We start from the raw sequence: 15960 nt of genomic DNA on the forward strand, positions 1-15960 counted from the left end.
TTTTTAAATTAATTAATTAATTTATTTATTTATTAGAGATGGGGATCTCACTATGTTGCCTGGGCTGGTCTTGAACTCCTGGTCTCAAGGGATTCTCCTGCCTTAGGCTCCCGAAGTGCTGAGATTACAGGTGTGAGTCACCGCCAACCAGTTAAAAGCTTTTATAACATCCATCACTCTTGTAATGCAGCACTTATCTCAAGCTACTGTAACTGCATATTTCTCTGCCCTTTTCACTGAAGTGTGAGACTCTTCTAGGCACAGGCTAAATCTTTTCAGCTCAATATCCTCCTATGGGCTGGGGAAGGTGGCTCACGCCTGTAATCCTAGCACTGCGGGAGGCTGAGGCAGGCAGATTGCCTGAGCTCAGGAGTTCAAAACCAGCCTGGACAACTTAGTGAAACCCTGTCTCTACTAAAAATCCAAAAAATTAGCCGGGCATGGTGGTGCTCACCTGTAATCCCAGCTTCTCAGGAGGCTGAGGCAGGAGAATCACTTGAACCTGGGAGGCAAAGGTTGCATGCAGTGAGCCGAGATTGCTCCACTGCACTCCAGCCTGGACAACAGGGCGAAACTCTGTCTCAAAAAATATATCTATATATCTATATCATCTATACTCCTTTTTTTTTTTTTTTTTTTTTTTTTGAGACGGAGTTTCACGCTGTTGCCCAGGCTGGAGTGCAGTGGCGCGATCTCGGCTCACTGCAAGCTCCGCCTCCCGGGTTCCCGCCATTCTCCTGCCTCAGCCTCCTGAGTAGCTGGGACTACAGGCGCCCGCCACCGCGCCCGGCTAATTTTTTGTATTTTTAGTAGAGACGGGGTTTCACTGTGGTCTCGATCTCCTGACCTTGTGATCCGCCCGCCTCGGCCTCCCAAAGTGCTGGGATTACAGGCTTGAGCCACCGCGCCCAGCCCATCTATACTCCTATGACTACCACGTAGCCCACTCCATGCTATCCCTCAGGCTGGCCTCGGATCTCCTCTTGGAACATGGTTCCTGCGCTGTCCTGTGCCGTCACCTTCTGCCCTTGGCTGCCATGCTGCTGCCTCACCACCAGAGGGCCTTCCAGCTGGACCTCAGAGACCCTTCTTTATTATTATTATTATTATTATACTTTAAGTTCTAGGGTACATATGCATAATATGCAGGTTTGTTACATATGTATACTTGTGCCATGTTGGTGTGCTGCACCCACCAACTCGTCAGCACCCATCAACTCGTCATGCACACGTATGTTTATTGCGGCACTATTCACGATAGCAAAGACTTGGAATCAACCCAAATGTCCCATCAGTGACAGACTGGATTAAGAAAATGTGGCACATATACACCATGGAATACTATGCAGCCATAAAAAAGGATGAGTTTGTGTCCTTTGTAGGGACATGGATGCAGCTGGAAACCATCATTCTTAGCAAACTATCACAAGAACAGAAAACCAAACACCGCATGTTCTCACTCATAGGTGGGAACTGAACAATGAGATCACTTGGACTCGGGAAGGGGAACATCACACACCAGAGACCCTTCTTACTACCCCACCCCAGGTTCCAGGCAGCCAGCACTGACTCCCCACCCCCTGCCCCTCAGCCTGCAGAGTACCCTGCGCTTTCTGTGGAGCCATTCATCTGTCTCTCCCTCCATTTGCCTCAGCTAAGGCGGCCTTCCTAGCAAGATCTCAGGGCTGGTCCAGCTTTCCAGCAAAGTTTGGCTTCTGCCAATGTGTGTGTCTGGTCTCTGATAGGGATGCTATCTTCCTGGGAGGCTGTCTTACATCCAAGCTCTCCTCAGGACCGAACAGAAGGACCTCTTTTTCCATTTCCATGTGTCGGAGACCTCCCTAATGACTGCTGTCTGCAAACTCATGTTTGTCCAAGGGCTACATGTAGCTCTTGGTTCATTTGTAGAAGGGGCAGAGCACAAGGTGCTTGTGGAAAGGTGACCACTGCGTGGACCTTTGTGAGACCCTCAGGACCAGGGCTGGTCCTACCTGAGGCCCTGGATCACCTGGAGGGACCATCAGCCCATCCACTGTTTCTCCCTAGGCCTGAAAGAGGGACCCTCGTTCAGGATGAAGCTGAGAACACACTCAGTAGAGAAAGGGGGAGAGAGGTGAATGGAACCATGGCCCAGGCAGTATGGAAAGAGGGCTAGGACCCAGCTGGAGCTCCCTGTGTGTTGGGTCCATATGACTGTGTCTGTGCTCCCTATATCGTTCCTGTGCACCTTCCACCCATGAAATTCCCTGGGAAAAGGTCGAGTTCTCTCCACCATGCTAAGTGGGGTGAGCAAAAGGAGATGGTTGGGGTTGAGGGCTCAGATGCTCAAGGAGGCAGGGAGCCCCCCAGGGGATGATCATTGGTGATAGTGGTTGAAATCAGAAGGATAGAGTTAATGCGGAAGAGTGAGAACCATGGGCCCCACTTGAAAGTCCACTTCCTACTGGCTGTCCACCCCCAGCTCTCCTCAAGCTCTCTCTGCAGAATCTCAGTGTGGCCTCTGTCAAAAAGCTTACATGGATGACCCCAAACATGGTCATCTCCCCTCCTTTCCCCAGGGCTCTCAGACTCTCCCTCGGGGGTCCTGGGAGAGGTTTACCGGACCTTCCTAGTTTTTGACAGTATAACACTGTCAAGCACATGCAAAGTCTGCCAATAACAAGGGGCCCTTCTGACAAGCAGAGATGTTTTCTCTTCAGGCGCTGCGGTGATGGGTGGGGGTCACTGCTATGAAGGGGCAGTCTGCAGCCATGAGAAGGCTCTTCAGGCTGGAAGGCTTCACTCCCAAGACCCGCACAACTGAAGAGACCAAGGGGTTACAGGCTGACGGAGCTATCGTGCACACCCTCCCACCCCAGCAGAAGTGGGTAGTTGGCACTGCAGCGATGCCAAGGCCGGTTGTTTGGGGGTGGGAGGAGGTCGCTGCAGTGATGAAGAATCCCTGCTTGGAGTGAGTGGTCACTGAAGTGGCTGCATGAACTAAAAGTACCTGCAGGGATGGGGGAGGTTTTCTGCGGTGATGAAGAGCACTTTGCAAAGGAAAGGGGCTGGCTTCTTGCGGGAAGAGTCCTGCGGTGACGGTGATGGGGGGCTGAGGTTCGCTGCAGTCAGGAGGGAGGGTCTCTGCAGCGATGGGAAGCCACCCAGGGCAGGGGGTGGGGTGGGCTGGGGAATGGGATGCCGTCCCATTGGATAGCTGGGGTCGCGGCAGTGCGGGTGGCACTTGCAGGACGCCTTATTCCTGAAGAATGGAAAGGGTGGGGTCTCTGAGGCCTCGGTCCCGCAGTGACGGGGATCCGTGCGGCGGCGGGAACGCGGTCCCTGCACTGCGGTGCCCAGTCTGGCTCGGGCTGCCGCGGCTGGCGCGGAGGCGGTACCTCGCCCGAGGGAGGGGGGAGCGCCAGCCCCGCCGCAGCAGCAGCAGGCGGGGCTACGGCAGGCTGGAGGGGCGGCCTCTCAGAACCGGGGCGGGACCACCGCCGGCAGGGCCCGCGCCCCTGCGGGGACTCAGAGCCGCTGCAGCCAGAGTCGCTAGCTGGCGGCCGGCAGGTGCCGGGACCCAGGGCCACCCGGGACGCAGAGGCGGCACTAACCACACGGATCCCGTGGGCGCCTAGAAATCGCGGAGGACGCGACGGTGAGGCTGAGGCTGCCACTGGGAGGGGGGCGATCCCCAGAGCCAGCCCGCGGCATCCCCAGCGCGGGCCGCGGCGACTGCAGGTGCCCCCTCCTCCCACATTAGCTCTGCCGGGGTGGGAAACGATGCCCTGGAGGCTCCCATGGACTCTCCCCTGGCCCGACACCTCTCCCGGGCTTGCCTCCCGAAGAACCCCTCTTTTCGCTTTCCCAGCTCGTTCTTCCCACCCTTAACCCCTCCACTCCAGCCAGCACCCCGGTCGGATGAGGCACCAGGGAGAGAAAGACCGAGGCCCTTTCGGCGCCCCCTCCACCCTGCCCCCGCCGTCCCTCGCCGGGCCAGAGGCCTCGGGGGGGTGGAATTCGGACCCTTTAAACCTCCGCCCTCCCGGAGCATCTTCCATCTCCACCCGCGCCGCTTCCGACAGCTGGCGGCCGCGGGGAGCCCCGGGGGGCTGGCAGGTACGGGGGTGGCAGCGAGGTTGGGAGCGGGCGGTGGAACAGCTGTGACCGCCCCCACCCCCGGGGGAGCCTCGGCGGGACTGCTGGGCGCCCGAGCGCGCGTTAATCATTAACCCTCCGCGGCCCGGCTGACCAGGTAACGCGTGAGGATGCCCCCCTCGCCTCCACGCCCTCCGCCCCCTTATCTCCCCCGCCACCTGTCGCCCGCAGGAGCCCCCGCTCGGCCTCGCGCCCCGACAGGCCCCGTCCGGGCGTTGGAGTGAGACTCTCGCGCTGGCCTCGGCGCGGGGTGGGCGCCCCGTCACCTTGCGCCCAGCTCCCCGGGCCGGTTCGCGTAGGGCCGGCCTCCCGGCGCCATGCCCGGCCTGTACTGCCCCTCCAGCTGGACGCCGCTGCCGCTCACGGACTCCTGGGTCCGGGCCTGCGCCAACGGCCCCTGCCTCAGCGTGCGGGCCCGGCTCACCTACCGCAACCCGCAGCCGCACCCGGTGGACGGTGAGGCCCGGGTGGGGCGCGGGCGGGGCGGGGGGTGAACCGGGCGGGGTCCGACGCCACCTCCCGCCGCCCTCCGCAGGCGTGTTCGTGTACCCTCTGGCCGAGGCCGAGGTGGTGTCCGGCTTCGAGGCCGAGGCCGCCGGACGGCGCGTCTCCTTCCAGCTGCAGAGCCGGCGCCGCTCGCAGGCCGCCTGCTGCCGCGCTCTGGGCCCCGGGTTAGGGACCCCGACGCCCCGCCGCTGCGCGCAGGGTGAGTCCGACGCTCCCGCACCTGCGATCCTGAAGGCCCGGCGCAGCTCAGGCTCCCGCACCCGCTCGGCCTACGCCCGTCCCCCGCCTTCCTCCAGGCTCTGCCTTGTGCATTCATTGGCTCATCCTCGTATTCAACAGTCGTGGGCTGGGCACCTGACCTGTGCCAGGTGCTGGGAGAACATGACCCTGAGGTTCACAGCCAGGGAGACATACACAGCAGGCAGCACAGGGCTTGCGGGGGCGCCAGCAGCCCTTACAGCCCAGGAGACGGGTCTCTCTAGGGGGCTGCAAAGGGAGCCTTCTCCCCAGCTGGTCCCCTCCGCCCCCTTACTTTTTTAGGCTGCACACCTCAGCCAGGTCCCGCGTGGGCCAGTGGATCAAGTGTAGACTCCTGTGCCTAGCAGCCAAGGCCCTCAGTCTCACCCCATTCCATCCCTCTCCCCGCGATCCCACACACCAGGTACCACCGCCACTGGCCACACTGACTGACAGGTCCCTTCCTACCTCTGTGCTCTGTCTTCCCATCTTCTATTGAGCAAATTCCTACTTGTCCTTTAAAATCCACTAAACGTCACTCCTTGGGAAACTCTCCCTGACTCCCCCACAAATAATTAGCTGCACTGTTTCCTGGCTCCCCAGCCTTTTGTGCCCCCTCCATTATGGCACTTACAGGGGGAGTCATTGTCACAGATCTGCCTGTCTGTCTCCCCGCTGGAGCATCTCCAAATCCCAGCACCTCACACAGAACCTGGCACTATGAGACCCAGCGAGTGCCTGGGGAAGGGACAGAAGCCCAGCCCTGTGCTGTGCGCTGTGTTTGCACCTGGTTCTTTCATTGATTCATTCATACATGCCTTTGATTCCTGCCCATGGGATTTACAATCCAGGTAAGAAGAGGAACAGAATCTGGTGGTGTTGAGAGCTGGCATAAGCCCAGCAGGTTGGGAAGCTCATGGTTAGAGGCTAGAGTGAGCTCTGGGGTGAGGCCCCAGGAATGTTCCAGAAAGAGGGAGAGCCAGCATTTGTCTGCAAGAAAGGGTAGGACTCAGTTAGGTGGAAGGTAGGGGCAACAGTATAAGCAAATGCTTATAAGTAGGTTATAGTGGGTAATGACAATAAAATGCCTCATGTTTACAGTGATTTACAGTTTACAATTGCTAGTATCACCTCATTTGAATCCTGAGTAGTGGGTAATGCTGGCTTCTTCCTGTTATGAGGGATGGAAGGGCGATAATCCCCCTCCCTCCTGTTATGGGGGTTGAAAGTCATAGCTGGGGTCACTGACTTACATGTTGGGTGCTTTGCATACCTCATTTGTTCCTCCCCACAATCACAGAGTTATTATGATCCCCACTTTATGGATGAGGAAACAGGCTCCTCAGAACAAGACAGTTGCCAAAGGACTCAATTAGAGGTCACAGAGCTGATATTTAAAACCTGATGCTGTGCTCTCTCCACTATGTCAATTGGCTGGAATGGAAGCCCCTTTCTTTCTCTCTTTCCATCTTTTTCTTCCCTTCAGTTATTCAGCAAGTATTTACTGAAAGGATGAACAATTGGTCATTGTGAGGAAGTGAGGTACAGTAGGGCTGTGAAGGTGGGCTGGGGCCAGACCACGTCGGTGGTGTACACAGCTGCCACTGTACATGGTTGGTCATTATTCCTTTAGCAGCCCCACGAGTCCCCAAAGAAACCTAGGAGTTAAATAAAACAGTGTGTGCAGTGTGCAAATGGAGCTTTATGTCCTCTAGCCTGCTTCCTGTTTCTTTGTTCCTCCTGCCTGGGAGGAGTAGATAATTCTGGAGCCACCTTAGTGGGCAATGGGGGAGCTCCTGATGGTTCATGAGCAGGAGATTTATGAGCAGAGTGGGGTCCCAGGCTACAGGGAGATGTCTATCCACAAGGGATGGTGGCCAAGGGCTGAATGGAAAGAGGCAGGCAGGGGGAGAGGGGCAGAGGGTGTGGGTATTCCCAGGGCCTTGAGAGTGGACATGGGCCCTTCTCTTCAGCCTTCCATTAGCAAGGATGTCACTGAGCTCTTGCCTGATGACAGCCAGATCTTTCCACAGTTAGTCTGCCTCTCCTGCTATCATTCATCTCATGCCTCCATCCTGTGTCACCAATGCATTAGCCTAGTGCCAACACGCAAAGTCCCCTTTGCCCAGGCTCCCTGACCCGATGCCTGCTCCCACCTCTAGCTTCCTCCCTCTTCTCTGCTCCCAGCGTGCTCTGACCCCATTTCTCACCCATCATAGGTCATCTTGTCTTGGATCTGGCCCAGGCCCGGTCCACGTTGGTGCTGCCCACAGGCCTTATCGCCGCGGCTGGCACCATGACAGTGACCCTGCACAGCAGCCGGGAGCTGCCCTCAAGGCCTGACGGGGTGCTGCATGTGGCCCTGCCCACTGTGCTCACCCCACTGGCCCTGCCAGGCCCGCTGGGGCCCCCCAGGCCTCCGGGGCTCTGTGACGACAGGTTGGGCCTATGGTGATTCTCTTCGTCCCTCCCTCGGCTTCTCTGGGTCTAGTGCGGGTGAGGGGGCATTGGTAGGGTACCCCAGGGGATGGGAAGGGTGAGGAAGGGCTGGGACCAGTCAGCCGGAGGGGTTAGGGGCCTTCACGGTGGCCCAGTGACCCTCCTCGTGCTCCCTTCCAGCCCCACCAGCTGCTTCGGGGTGGGCAGCCCTCAGGAGGAAGGGCTGGCGTGGGAGGAGCCAGCTGCCCCTCAGGACGTGTTCTCAGGCCCTGCCCGATGCCCTGCCCCATATACCTTCTCCTTCGAGATGCTGGTGACTGGGCCATGCCTGCTTGCAGGTGGGTGCATCTGGCTGGCCTGCCCTCTTTTCAGATGCCCACTCCTCCCAGTGTAGTGACTGGAAAGGAAATAAGGCTCAGGGATAGGAGGGACACAGGACAAAAAGACAGGGACCCAAGCCTCAAGAACATCTGGGTTAGCAGTGGGAGCATCCCCTGGTCACCTCTACCTAACACACACACCCCTAATTTTATCAAGGTAATTTATTTATATCTCATCTCACCCACCAGTGGGAAGAGAGATACTACAATGGGACCAGTACCCGTGAGGAAGTAGCTTTTCCTTATGCAGAAGGTGGGGGGTGGATGCTAAATCAGCACCTGGCTGATGCATGACTCTTCAACCAGCCAGAAACCCAGCTGGAATCTACTTCCCTGCCCATGAAAGCAGGCACATCCTCCCTCGTCCATCTGACCCCTATAGATCAGACTCTGAGAGCTGACTGAATCAGCCATGACCCCTGCCAACAGTTGCTGTCCTTGGGAAGGTGTGATGGCTGCATCTCCCCTTCCTGCCTCTGTGTCCCTTAGGCCTGGAGAGCCCCTCTCATGCCCTGCGGGCAGATGCCCCCCCTCATGCCAGCTCTGCAGCCACCATCTGTGTCACACTGGCAGAGGGCCACCACTGTGACCGGGCCTTGGAGATCCTGCTACACCCCAGTGGTGAGAGACTGGGACACACCGTGGGTCACCCCTGACTTGCTTCTGTATGAATGGGGGAAGCATTTCTCAAGTACAGGTTTCTGGGCCCCAGCCAGATGGACTGAGTCATCTGTGAGGGCGGAGCCTGTGGTGTAGGAAGGCTGGACCTGCAGGCTCCTCCCAGACAGTGAAACTGGGCACTTGGGGTCCAGAGGCAGGGACTTCCTTGACAGAATTGTGTCCTCTCCTCTCAGAGCCCCATCAGCCACACCTGATGCTGGAGGGCGGCAGCCTGAGCTCAGCAGAATATGAGGCCCGGGTAAGGGCCCGCCGAGATTTCCAGAGGCTACAGCGAAGGGACAGTGATGGGGACCGGCAGGTACTGCCATAGGAGCCTGGCCTGGCCCCCGGCCTTGGCTGCATTTGTGCACAAGGAGCAGGCAAGCAGGCTCACATTGGGATGGGCACGGGGAGGTCTCTTTCTCAGCAAGATCTCCACACAGCTGCCACCCCCCATCACAGAGGGCAGATGAGTACTGTCACTGGAGGGCCGATGTTAATCTTTCTGGGGTGTGTCTCAGAGGATGGAGGCTAGGTCTGATATAAACAGAGGACAGCCACCAGCCTTTGCCCCTGCCTTTATTCTAATTACTACAAAAAGATGTCCCCTCTGGGTGGATCAGACAGAAAAAGGCCCCAGAACCAGTCCCACTGCCCAGCCTCAACAAAGTAGCACTAAGCCTTGCCCAGGCTGATTTGGGACTCCCCTGCTCAGGTGTGGTTCCTGCAGCGACGCTTCCACAAGGACATCCTGCTGAACCCTGTGCTGGTGCTGAGCTTCTGCCCGGACCTGAGCTCCAAGCCCGGACACCTGGGGACAGCTACTCGGGAGCTACTCTTCCTGTTGGATGGCAGCAGCACGGCACACAAGGCCCGTGCGGGTGTGGTGTGGGCAGGCCTGGGGGTGGGGTGGGGCAGTAGGTCTGTGGTGGGCTGGGGGCAGCCTCTTGAAGCCAGGAGTTACCTTGTTGCTTCAAACACCATCTTCCAAAGAGGAAGCAGATGGCAACTCCTCAGGGGATTCCTGTAGAGAGCAGCCTTGCTGCAACCGCCAAACAGACACTGTCACGCTCTCTTGCTCATATTCACGCACACACATGTCTCTCCAGGATTCCAAGAGCCTCTCATACATAGACTCGCACTCAGTCACAGGGAGTCACTCCAATCACGGGGAGACTCAAGTTTCATGTATACCTCCAGAGTCCCACACACAGTCTCTCACACACACTCGGGGACTCACTGGCACAGAGGCTTTCCCTAACATCCAGGACCTCTCCCAGGTTACCACAGCCTCTCATTTGAATCACAGCCTGGATAAGGCAGCGATCTGGCTTCCCTTGCTCTCTATCAGGGCCCATGGGGCCGGCCTCATGCCGCCCTCCCTGGCTGTCCACAGGATGCCATTGTTTTGGCTGTGAAGTCCCTCCCGCCTCAGACGCTTATCAACCTGGCCGTGTTTGGGACGTTGGTGCAGCCACTCTTCCCAGAGAGCCGGCCTTGCAGTGATGTGAGTGTGGTCCAGGGATTCTGGGGGTCTTACATAGAGGTTTCATCCCAGTGCGTCCCAGCCTGTGCCTTCTCTCTCCAGGACGCTGTGCAGCTGATCTGTGAGAGCATTGAGACCCTGAAGATTCCAAGCGGGCCTCCAGACGTGCTGGCTGCTCTGGACTGGGCCATGGGGCAGCCCCAGCACAGGGCCTACCCTCGGCAGCTGTTCCTGCTCACTGCTGCCTCACCCATGGCTGCCACTACCCACCGAACCCTGGAGCTCATGAGGTGGCACAGGGGGACAGCCAGGTATGGGATGGGCAGAGCCAGATGCCTAAGATTGAGCCCCCACAAGGGGCTCCTGAAGATCACAGCTGCTTCCTTTCCCTCATCAGATGCTTCTCCTTTGGGCTGGGGCCCACCTGCCACCAGCTGCTCCAGGGTTTATCTGCCCTCAGCAGGGGCCAGGCCTACTTCCTGAGGCCTGGGCAGAGGCTGCAGCCCATGGTGAGCTTGAGCCTGGGCCCTGTTCCCTACACCTGAAAGTTTTTCTTCCAAGTTACACATCCAGTCTGAAACAGAACTCAGGCAGGCCATGGGGGCTCCTGGCGCCCTCACCAGGCCTTCTCCCCACTGCACCAGGGAAGAGCTGTCGGTGCTGTGAAGGCCAAAGGTGTCGGGACACTGTCTCTGACCACCCTCTGAATCTCATTTAGTCCTGGAACTGAGCCTCATCTTCACAGTCCTGCCCCATCCATGTGGCAAAGCTCAGGCCAGGAGACAGACCAAATCCTGAGAACTGAGCACTCAGGCCCCCTGCTTGCTCCTACCCTCATTCCTTCTCCTGACCCCAGCCTGAACCTGTGCCCCATCAGCTCAGGGGCTGGGCAGATGGCATCAAGGGAAGGGCAGCCTTCCTCCTGTGTCTGGCTGTATGACACCTCTTTCCCTCCCATGTCCTCCCTCTGGCCACCCCGCAGCTGGTGCAGGCTCTGCGGAAGGCACTGGAGCCTGCCCTGAGTGATATCTCTGTGGACTGGTTTGTGCCCGACACCGTGGAGGCACTGCTGACCCCCCGGGAGATCCCAGCACTCTACCCTGGGGACCAGCTCCTCGGTTACTGCTCACTCTTCAGGGTGGATGGCTTCCGGCCCCGCCCACCAGGGGTAGGCCTGGGCTAGGGTATGGTAGGGGGGCTAGGGTGTGGTAGGGGGGCCTGGGATGGCTGAAGTCCCCGCATCTCTTCCAAACCCTTTTTCCATTCTCTGTGCCTCTCTCTACCAAGCTCCTCTACTATCCCCTAGGGCTCCACAGAGATCACACTGGGTCCCCCAAGATGACCAAACCCTGCCGCCTTCATGGGGTCTTCCACTGAGTTGTCCTGCAAAGTGTTGCCCCTGATTTTTTACCCAAGGTCATTAAAGCACACAGCCACAGAAAACAGCACCCGCATTTGCTATGAGGTTTCTGTCAAGGCTTGCTCAAGGCTTCACATAGTTCCCTACAGAAAGCACCAGCCAATGTATTTTCTGGGACACGCAGTTATGGATGAGCATAACCTAGGCGCAATCTCTAATCCCAGCTCTGTCACTTGCCAGCCATTTGATTTGAGCAAGTCACTTCACCTCACTGACCCATTTCCTCATATGGAAATGATATTGTTCACAGGTGGCTGTCATCAGGGGTCATAAAGTGAGTAGTCTTGGCAGGACACTTGACACAGTAGGAGCTGGAGACATGGTAGTTATTTTTTAATGAAAAGCCTTATCTCTTTAGAAGAACTATGCATACTTCCTCCTTTTTGATCATGAGAGCTGTATAATAGACTTTTTTTTTTTTTTTTTTTGCCTGGCTGCCAGGGAGCTCAGGGCCAAACTTAAAGCTCAGCTTCCCAGCAGCTCTATTAAGCCTTACGGTGAACATGTTTGCTTCCTCCTTCTTTAGTATTGGTCTTTTGTTTCTGGTTTATTAGCTTTGTTGCCTCTTGCTATAAGCCATCTAAAAATCCTGTTTGGAAGGAGGTAGCATATAACTGCAGCTAATTTTTTCCCAATAATACTCTCTCTAGGGCCAAGAGCCTGGCTGGCAGAGCTTAGGTGGGTCCGTGTTTCCATCCCCAGAAGAGGCCCCATCTGCTGCCAGCCCTGGCACTGAGCCCACTGGCACCTCGGAGCCACTGGGAACAGGCACCGTGTCAGCAGAACTGTCCAGCCCATGGGCTGCCGGGGACTTGGAGCGGAGTGAGTGCCCAGGTGTATGTGTGTGGCTATGTTGGAGTGGGTACTGGGAGGGGTCAGGGCTGGGGTCCATTCTACTGCCTCCCAGCAGGTACTGATGCTCTGACAGACCCAGTCACGGATCCTGGACCCAACCCCTCCTCTGACACAGCCATATGGCGCCGCATCTTCCAGTCCTCGTACATTCGGGAGCAGTATGTGCTCACCCACTGCTCTGCCAGCCCCGAGCCAGGCCCAGGCTCCACAGGCAGCAGTGAGTCCCCAGGCTCCCAGGGCCCTGGCTCCCCCGAAGGTAGTGCTCCCCTGGAGCCCCCTTCTCAGCAAGGTTGCCGCAGTCTGGCCTGGGGAGAACCTGCAGGCTCCCGCTCCTGTCCCCTGCCTGCACCCACACCGGCTCCATTCAAGGTATGATCCAACCCACATTCATTCACCTTGTATCCAGCAAATATTTATTTACCACCTGCTGTGTGCCAGACATTATGTGGAGCTTACTATTAAGTCTAGCTAGAGAGAAAGGTGGGTAAATCCCCAATGATAATACCATGTAACAACCAGTGATGAGCACAAGGACATGTATTATGGGGGCTTAAAGTCAGGGTGACTAACTCCGCTTGAGGGACTCAGGAAAGTCAGAGCCATATCTGGAAGAATAAGCACAAGGTAGTCATGCAGAGAGGGAGAAGACATAAACGAAAACAGAGACAAGCAACAACCACAAGTGGGAAATAGGAAGTGGAGTGGGATGACACTGGGAAGGGGCCAAGGCCAGAGGTCATTATAGGCCATAAGGAACTTGGCCTTTCTCCTCAAGGTGGTGAGTGGCCACCCAGGGTTTCAGACAAGGGGCATGGGCCAGCTGTGCACCCATGTATGATGGTCAGGGGTTCTGCATTCCTTGACCAGTGGCCCCCATATCTCACATTGCAGGTGGGGGCCTTGAGTACTGAGGTGCTGGGCCGTCAGCACAGAGCGGCTCTGGCTGGCCGAAGCCTCTCTTCACCTCCAGGCCGGGCAAACCAAGTCCCCGGCCGACCTCGGAAACCCTCTTTGGGTGCAATACTAGATGGCCCAAGTCCTGAGCCAGGCCAACAATTGGGACAAGGCCTGGATGACTCAGGTAAGTGTTGGATGGGGAGCTGGTTTCCCTGACACCAAGGAGGCCTTGGGGAGGTAAATCCCAGAGGACCACTCTGCTCATGCCCCTGTCTTGCCTTCCCAGGAAGCCTGCTCTCCCCAGCCCCCATGGACTGGGACATGCTGATGGAACCACCCTTCTTATTCACGGCTGTGCCTCCCAGTGGGGAGCCAGCCCCTCCGGCAGTGCCTCCCCAGGCTCCACGCTGCCATGTGGTGATCCGGGGCCTGTGTGGGGAGCAGCCTATGTGCTGGGAGGTGGGTGTTGGGCTGGAGACACTGTGGGGACCTGGAGATGGCTCACAGCCTCCCTCACCTCCTGTAAGAGAAGCTGCTTGGGACCAAGCACTCCATCGGCTGACAGCAGCCTCTGTGGTCCGGGACAATGAGCAGCTGGCCCTCCGAGGAGGGGCCGAGACCACAGCAGACCGGGGTGAGTGGCTCATGGGTCCAGTCAGGGCCCAAAGGCATGGGCTAAAAGCAGCAAAGGTAGAGGTCTGTGTGTTTGGTCACTCTCCATACCTCACTTTCATCACAAAGGATTTGAGGCTCATGACAGACAAGATAAAAAATTAAGCAGGGCAATGGGAAAAAGTAAAAATAAAAGGAAACTGAGAATGAGGTTATATTATATTAAAGGTGCATGCTGTGAGGTGATACACTCTTGCAAGGATCGGATCCAGGACTGACAAGCTTCCTAGCAGCCAGCTCAGAGGGCAATGTGATCCTGTAATGATTCAGAGCACCCACACATTAAAACAAATCTTTGTCATTTAGGAAAATACTTAGAGTTCATTTCCTCAGTTGCACTAGCCACAGCTGAAGTACTCAATAGTCTTATGTGACTAGTGGCTACCACACTGGATCACGAAGAGAGAATATTTCCAAGTTCTGTTAGTGCAGAAATAGGTGGAAGAAAAGGTGCTTCCTCTGGGTGGTGTCCAGAGTGCTGAATTCTGGGCAGCCAGGGGGCCCTTGTTCTGCTACGGGTTGAAGGTTCAGCCTGACCACTTCTTGTCAAAGTCGGGGAGTCTGAGCTGGTTCTGGGCCTAGCAAGGCAATCTACTCTGTTAAAGTCGATAGAGGGAGAAGCTGGGGAGAATACTGCAATTTTTTCTATGAGCCCTCTGTAGAGGGTGGGTGGTAAGGGTTCCACAGACCGCTCCTTGGTTCCACAGGCCATGCCCGGAGGTGCTGGCTTCGAGCCCTTCAGACAAGTAAGGTCAGCTCTGCCCCTTCCTGCTTCACTTGCCCTGTAGCTGTGGATGCTACCACTAGGGAGGTCCTGCCTGGGGTCCTGCAGGTGTGCAGCTCAGGTAGGGGCCTCTTCTGGTGACCTCTCAGGTGCAGCTCTCACCTCACTGGCCACTCTCCTGGACAAACCTGACTCCTGTCCCCTGTGCCCCTGCAGAGCCAGCTGAGCCCCCAGGAACCCCTCCTGCCGCTCACAGCCGTCTAGATGCAGCTCCTCTGCCTACTGTTGTCTACTCTAAAGGTAGGGAAAGGGTAGGGGCACTTGGACTTAGAGACCACCCGCTGGCACTGATGATCCCCACTGCAGGACTTCAGGGAGGCTCTCCAGCAGGCGCCTGGGACTCGGACGGAAATGGCAACTCCAAGTGTGCTTTGGGGGACGCTGCCACTCCCATGGAAGGTCCTCGCTGCCCACCTCCCCGTTCTCCCTCTCGGCTTAGCCTGGGCCGCCGTCACAAACTCTGTAGACCTGACCTGGGCCAGGCCAACAACAGTGAAGGCATCGACCATGACTACCTGCCCCTGGTGAGGACTCGGGAGGTGGAGGGTGGCGCCGCCGGGGCCAGGCGCTGTCTAAGCTCGCTTCTCCCCCCACCTCCTCTCTCCTCAGGTGCGGCTGCAGGAGGCACCAGGCTCCTTCCGCCTGGACGCGCCCTTCTGTGCCGCTGTGCGCATCTCGCAGGAGCGCCTCTGCCGCGCCTCGCCCTTTGCCGTGCACCGTGCCAGCCTCAGCCCCACCTCGGCCTCATTGCCCTGGGCACTTCTAGGCCCTGGTGTTGGTCAGGGTGACAGTGCCACAGCCTCCTGCAGCCCGTCCCCCAGCTCGGGCTCCGAGGGTCCGGGCCAGGTGGACAGTGGGCGGGGCTCAGATACCGAGGCCTCGGAGGGGGCGGAAGGGCTGGGCGGCACCGACCTGCGGGGCCGGACCTGGGCCACTGCCGTGGCGCTCGCCTGGCTAGAGCACCGATGCGCTGCTGCCTTTGGCGAGTGGGAACTGACAGCAGCCAAGGCTGATTGCTGGCTGCGGGCCCAGCACTTGCCTGACGGCCTTGATCTGGCCGCCCTCAAGGCCGCAGCCCGGGGGCTCTTCCTGCTACTGCGCCACTGGGACCAGAACCTGCAGCTACACCTGCTGTGCTACAGCCCAGCAAACGTGTGAAGGCTGCCCGCTGCTGCTTGGGTTGGCGCCCCACCCAACACACTAGACACTGCCGCCCAGGACTGGCCTCTTGGTGCTGGGAAGGTGTAGGCTGGTGCCAGCCTGTCCCCCACTGCTTCCTACTCCCTCCCTAGAGCCCTCTTGCCCCCACAAGAAGTGCCTGCCTGTGCTCTCTCCCGCTCCTCCCACCCCACACACCCTCCCCTCCATCCTCTGAGCTCCCTGCAGCACAGTGGAAGGGGAGAGAGCCACAGTCCCCAAATCCTATGCAATAAAGTGCCTCTTAGGACTGCTTGAGTGAATTCTTTATCTGTCCCACACATGTCCC

The 15960-nt window shown here is 57.8% G+C and overlaps 1 protein-coding gene across 32 annotated transcripts; it reads left to right on the top strand.

Annotated features, from left to right (window-relative positions):
- Nucleotides 1-3458: 3458 nt before the first annotated feature.
- Nucleotides 3459-15924, top strand: VWA5B2 (von Willebrand factor A domain containing 5B2). 32 transcript variants are annotated; one of them, XM_065540287.2, is made up of 20 exons: nt 3459-3720; nt 4309-4593; nt 4673-4843; nt 7101-7377; nt 7501-7658; nt 8190-8321; nt 8555-8679; nt 9076-9231; nt 9757-9867; nt 9949-10157; nt 10244-10355; nt 10829-11014; nt 11917-12088; nt 12174-12490; nt 13013-13202; nt 13305-13652; nt 14398-14535; nt 14631-14714; nt 14781-14998; nt 15084-15924. In XM_065540287.2, the coding sequence occupies exons 5-20, from the start codon at nt 7628-7630 to the stop codon at nt 15630-15632; spliced, it is 3078 nt and encodes a 1025-aa protein (XP_065396359.1). In that variant the 5' UTR covers nt 3459-3720; nt 4309-4593; nt 4673-4843; nt 7101-7377; nt 7501-7627; the 3' UTR covers nt 15633-15924. The 32 variants fall into 32 exon arrangements, with proteins under 32 accessions (XP_065396359.1, XP_045240990.2, XP_073887622.1 ...); XM_045385055.3 differs by having other exon boundaries at nt 7101-7332; XM_074031521.1 differs by having other exon boundaries at nt 7101-7332; nt 12177-12490.
- Nucleotides 15925-15960: the final 36 nt, after the last annotated feature.

This window comes from Macaca fascicularis, chromosome 2, assembly GCF_037993035.2.
Source record: "Macaca fascicularis isolate 582-1 chromosome 2, T2T-MFA8v1.1".
NCBI lineage: Eukaryota > Metazoa > Chordata > Mammalia > Primates > Cercopithecidae > Macaca > Macaca fascicularis.